Source organism: Chenopodium album, chromosome 20 (assembly GCF_948465745.1).
Source record: "Chenopodium album chromosome 20, dcCheAlbu1.1, whole genome shotgun sequence".
NCBI lineage: Eukaryota > Viridiplantae > Streptophyta > Magnoliopsida > Caryophyllales > Amaranthaceae > Chenopodium > Chenopodium album.
The window spans coordinates 34,915,413-34,921,095 of NC_137853.1; the positions used below are offsets into that span (position 1 = coordinate 34,915,413).

At 35.8% G+C, this 5,683-nt stretch overlaps 1 protein-coding gene across 1 annotated transcript; it reads right to left on the reverse strand.

Annotated features, from left to right (window-relative positions):
* Positions 1 to 250: 250 nt before the first annotated feature.
* Positions 251 to 4,980, reverse strand: LOC145598544 (uncharacterized). The gene is made up of 5 exons (XM_081654918.1): positions 4,825 to 4,980; positions 3,294 to 3,443; positions 3,087 to 3,196; positions 570 to 712; positions 251 to 483 (listed from the first exon to the last, which is right to left on the reverse strand). The coding sequence occupies exons 2-5, from the start codon at positions 3,439 to 3,441 to the stop codon at positions 441 to 443; spliced, it is 444 nt and encodes a 147-aa protein (XP_081511044.1). The 5' UTR covers positions 3,442 to 3,443; positions 4,825 to 4,980; the 3' UTR covers positions 251 to 440.
* Positions 4,981 to 5,683: the final 703 nt, after the last annotated feature.

Below are 5,683 nucleotides of genomic sequence, written 5' to 3' on the forward strand. Positions count from 1 at the left end.
TTCTACTATTTGGATTCGGCAACAAATTAGACACATCTCCTCTTCTTTTCAGGTTTGTTTGCTGCAGAAGGTCTCCAGGGATGATGTTCGTCCAGCTCATGATCTGGCTACTTCGGCTAGGCGCCGTCAGTTAATTAGTGTTTTATTCTAGTTTTTTTGTTCTGAGTTGTCCTTTGTCAAAAAAAAAAAAAAAAAATTAATCCTTATTGATTACAAACTGGCAAACATAAAACGGAAAATCAGAATCTGATGAAGAATAACGATAAATCACGTCACAAGCCAATATGTATGATATATATCACAACTTGTTCAAGCAAATATCCAGTTTAAACTTCCATGGTCTACCATAGGGCATCTGTTGGATAGTTATATCAAAAGATAGTTATTTCCAGCAGCACAATCATCATTTTACATGAAAAAACGATGCTGGCAAGTTTCCATTAGCCCCTTCGACCTTCACACAATACAATGTGGTAACCATGCCTGAATCATCAAAATTAGGGATCATTTCAGAGCGTGAAGTAGTTAAAAACAAACTATAATTAAGAATTGAGTTTCAGAAGATTTACGTTGATTTGAAAGGTGGACTGGTGGCTCCTATAGCAGTGCTGAAAGCAACCTCCTGAAATGGACCAGCCATCTTTCCTCGTGGGAACCATCCAAGGTCCCCGCCTCGTTTCGCAGAAGGACATTCTGAGTATGTAGTAGCTAACTGTAAAAAAAAAAAAGCAACAGTGAACTCTAAGGAGTACAGCACAAATACATTACAAGATATCGATGCACAAATACAGCACCAATACATTACAAGATATCGATGCACATTTTGTCAAATTTAATACGGAGTACAATACAAATACATTAAAAAGAGTTTGTTTGGCCAAGCTTCTAAAGATAGCTTCTAGTTCTTGAAAGTAATACTTCAAAAAAATAATGGCATTTGCAAGAAACCCATTAACTTCTGTTTGGCAATGCAAAGGTGTTATCTAAACTTCTAGGAAATAAAATACTGTAATAGGTCCAATTTTCCAGAGGTTTTATCTATACTTAGAGCGAGGAAAACAGGCAACAACGCTATACCAGGAAAAAATGCCATGAACCTGTATACCCATGGTGAGGCACCTATGCTATGCAAGCATCACTTTTTCCCCAAAAATATGCCTAAACTCTTAAAACCATATGTTGCGATCCTTTCAAAGCAAACGCCAATATATGTGTCTGTATAAATTGAGTTTCATCACCTCACCCAGCTAGAAATCTTTACATAAAAAAATCTACATTACCACATTTAAAAGTGTTACCTTTTACAAAACTCCATCTTATGGTTTCTTCTTTCTCCCATTATATGACAAAGGGCATCTTGCCTCATAATACATGTTCAAATGACAGTTTGTTTAGAGAGACAAGAAAGAGACATCAATACTCAAATTCAAGAAAACGGTTTACTTATGTCAGGTATCTCAAATTCAATGAGAAATCTTTTTTTATTTTAACCTAGTTTAACTATGAAGTTCAAAATATCAACAAATCACTACAATTTAACAGAACTGCTAAAAATCAATTGTAAGACCACAGGTCACATACATTTTCATAGACTGAGATACACACGTTTTGAATTTTTAATAAATTCCTTCCCTCCTTCACCTTCCCTCTCCGTGGACCTCCCTCAGCTTGTGGGTTATAAAGGCTCTTTTTTTAAATACCTTTTTTGGCGTATGGGGCACTCGGGTTATGGCTTCAAACTTCACATTTGTATAGTACTCAAACATAAAGCAAATATCCAACTAGCAGAAAGGGGCATGTAAAAATTCAAACCTTATTTCCTAAGGGACGGGGTAGGCTACATGAACCAATGATCTATCTCACTGTCTCACATGGTCATCTGTAAAGATCCTTTTCCTCCATTCGCTTCTGAGTAGTATCCAGTGCTAGCTCTTAAAGAACACTTTCATATCAGATTTCACTCTCCCTTTCAGCTTTAATCTAAGTCATTTTAGGTCTCCTTCGACTTCTTTTGAACTCTTTATTATCTTTACACACCCCACAGGTCGATATCTCAAATGCCCAATTGAATGTAGTCGATTCACCGTTATCTTATCACCAGGGCCGTTTGGTTGGATCATTTGGAATGGAGTTAAAATCCATTCTATCTAATTTGTTGATATTTTTAGTAATGGAATCTCATACCCAAGGGGTCCTAACTCTCTCCCATACCCATGGAATCCCATACCCACCCCTCCCCCTAAGATTCACAATCCATTCTATTAATGAAGGATAAAATCCATTCCAACAATCAAATCAAACAACTTTGGATTAGTATGGGTTTTAAAATCCATACCTCTCTAGTATGAGATTCCATACCAATCCATTCCAACTTGATGAACCAACCCCTTACCTCCAAATATTTGGGTTCCTAATCCAATACCTCAAGTATTTCCCACACATTCATCTAACGTACTCATCTATGCTACATTCAACTTCTAATGCTCCTTAAATGCCACCCGTATAATGTAGGTTTGCAAAATTTTCCTTATTACCTTAGAGGCATGCTACAACGCTAAAAAAACCATGTCATTATTCTTCATTTGCCCAGACTTAATTCCATGACTTACATCATGAATTCATGATATAAAAAGGTATTGTTTGCTTTGTTGACAGATTGACAAATTCTTTAGTGTATTAATTGAAATATGAAGAGTTGTTTTCGATCTTCCAATGTGTTCTGTTATTACTCTAAGACATCAATCATAAAATTCTGATTTTATTACTCTAGTTTGGTTGAAAAGTTGATGGTATTGCAAGGGAACTAGAAATTCGCATGTGAATCACTGGAGCAAGAGAAAAAAATAGTATCTGCAATCCAGATATAGTTCCTCTTGCAAATAATTTGAGATTGCAACCTTTTTCAGCTACCCCCTTATTTTGTATAGTTAGCACTGCCAGCAAATAGTCTCGCTAATCGCTATCATACTACAGCACGAGTTTCCACTGACCACCATTACTCATGACACGATGATAACCACATCAAGCTCGTGCATTACTTTAAAACTGGCAAAACCTTAAATCTTTAACAGTTTATTCGAGCATACCTTTCCAAACTCAGCTGGAGGAACCTTATCCCCAGTGTCAAGCCAACCTTCTTGCAGTTTTTGGTATACTTCATTAATTTTCCCTTGCTTCTCACATAATATATGCCTAGCTGAAAAAGGTAACCAAAACACGAGTTCAGCAATAGTGAAAGTGATATTACGCACAAGGGTGAAGATAAAAGGAAAGGGTAGGGGGATGCGGCCTACCTTTGACAAAATTGCAAGTTCCAAGCTTGTCTCCCTTACCACCTTTTGAACCACCTTTATCCTTTGAAGCACCCTCATCGCTGCCACCAGCTGCTTGTTTTCCCTTACCTTTTCCCGCAGGCTCCTTTTTCTTTGCGTCCTTTCCCATAACTGAGATGATGGCGAAAACAAAAAAATGCATTAGATTGATAAAGGAGTCATGAATATCTTTCAAATACATTTAATCTAAAAAAAATACACTTTTGCTTTAATTACCCACCAGTCCAGTAGTCTGCCAACATCTATAGATTAATATTGTAAAGCACAAGGTAAAGAGAAATGCAAAGTACGGCCATGTCAGGATCATTTTTGTAAATGTTGGCCGAACATTCGATCTCAGTAACCATGACAAGTTGACTACCCCCATCCTAAATCAGATGTTGCCCCTCCAAAGAACATAGTAATGCCTATTGTGTCGGCACCTTAAAGCTGGATAAGTCCAAGTAGAAGGAGTGACACTGATGATGCCAGAGGGTGAAATTCTTATATAAATTAAAACACTAAGTTCACACATAACAACCTGCATTCACTTTACATTTTCTTCATAATTCTTCATTCTTTCGTGTCCCAACATCGCACCATAGAAGATTAGTATCTTCCAAAGTAAGCACACATACTCAAGCTAACTCATGTCCCAGCGTATAAGAAGTTAGCTCGGAAGACTGCTCCTTTTACTCTAATTAGCATAATATTATTCTCAAGAAGCATCAAAATTAGCAATCGCCATACCATCGACAAACAATTAAATAAAAAAAAAGGGTCCTATCTAAAAGGCGTTGCTACACTTGCCCAAATTCAATTTCAAATCAATAACACCAAAACAATTAAACAACCCCCACCCCCACCTCCCAACACAACACAACAATTTGTAGGGCACTTATCCTATACCAAGTGTACATCCTCCTACTTATACACTCGGGTGTAGGATGGAAATTGCGCACAAAAAGGATCACACAAAACTCAATTTATCATTGCACTTATTAAAAATAAGTAATAATTTTTTTTTTTTTAATTAAAAAAAAAAAAAAAAAAAAAAAAAAAAAAAAAACCTTCAATATTACAGAAGTTGGAATTCGAAGTATCTAATTTTTAACATCAAAAGCCCATTAAAGATAATTAAGATATATAGGCAATATAGCTAACTGCGACTCTGCGATTGTTAGCACCATTGCTACCATCTAAGCAATCAGAATTATCCCAAATTGCTACCATCAATTAATTAAGCATCCCCAAAAAGCTCAGAATCAACCAAAAATTGATTAATTGGGTAAGCAACAATCAATTGAAGCAATCAAGGAAATTGTTTGCTTTACAATTTACTAATGCTAAATATGAATACTTTAATGAGTTATTTTGCATAAGAAACCATAGACAAGGTAAAACAACAGTAGTATACAAACCCAATTTAAAAAATAAATGAACCCAAAAAGAATCATCCATGGTAATCAAAATCTAAGGATATCCAAATGAAAAAAGTGAAGAAAGGTCAAACCTTTACAAGAAGAATGAAGAGGTTGAAAGAGAAGAAGAGGAAGAAAGCAGCTTGTTGAGTTTTGTGTGCTTTTAGTCGCGCTTTGCAGAGTTTTCAGGGGATGAGGGGGTTTTAGCTTTCAACTGACGACGGAATATTTTATTAGGTGATAAATTGCTTTTTTTTTTTTTTTTTTTTGAGAGAAATCTCGATCTTTTCAAAAAAAATCCAATCATAAGGGTCCATTTGGCATTATTATGATTAATTTTTTTTTTTTAAAAAAATTCACTTTTTATTTTTGGTTTTTTTATAAAATAATTTTACTGGTAAACATACTAAATAAGGTAACTTAGGGCTTGTTCTGATTGATTGGACTTAACTAAATATATTATGAGAGAAGAAAATTAAGAACTAAACTGAACTGAAAATAATCCGAAGAGAATAGATCCTTAACATATATCACTTTTTAATTGGTTTTTTTTGCTTGAAAATTAATCATCCCTTTCTTCAATAACTTGAAATCATCCTCTTCTTCAATCCTTGTCTTAAACCTAACCACCCTCTTCCATGTCCAACCCCCCTTTTGGCTAGGGTTTTTGTGGGTTGGGGGAAGGGCGGTTGGGAGTTTCAAGGTGGAGGAGGGGTTTCGAGGTGGGGGAGGGGTTTCTAAGAAGTTTCATGGCGAGGAAGGCCGGGGGGCTGGGATGGTGTTTTGGGGAGAGGGGCTGACGACAAGGGTGGGGGGAGGGCGGTGAGCTGGCATTGTTAAATTTATAGCTGATAGTTGAGATTATTTAAAGTAAGATATGTGATAGTGTTAGATTTGTTGCAATTTATATTTTATAATATTACTTTTTCATAAATTTTATTAATGCAAAAG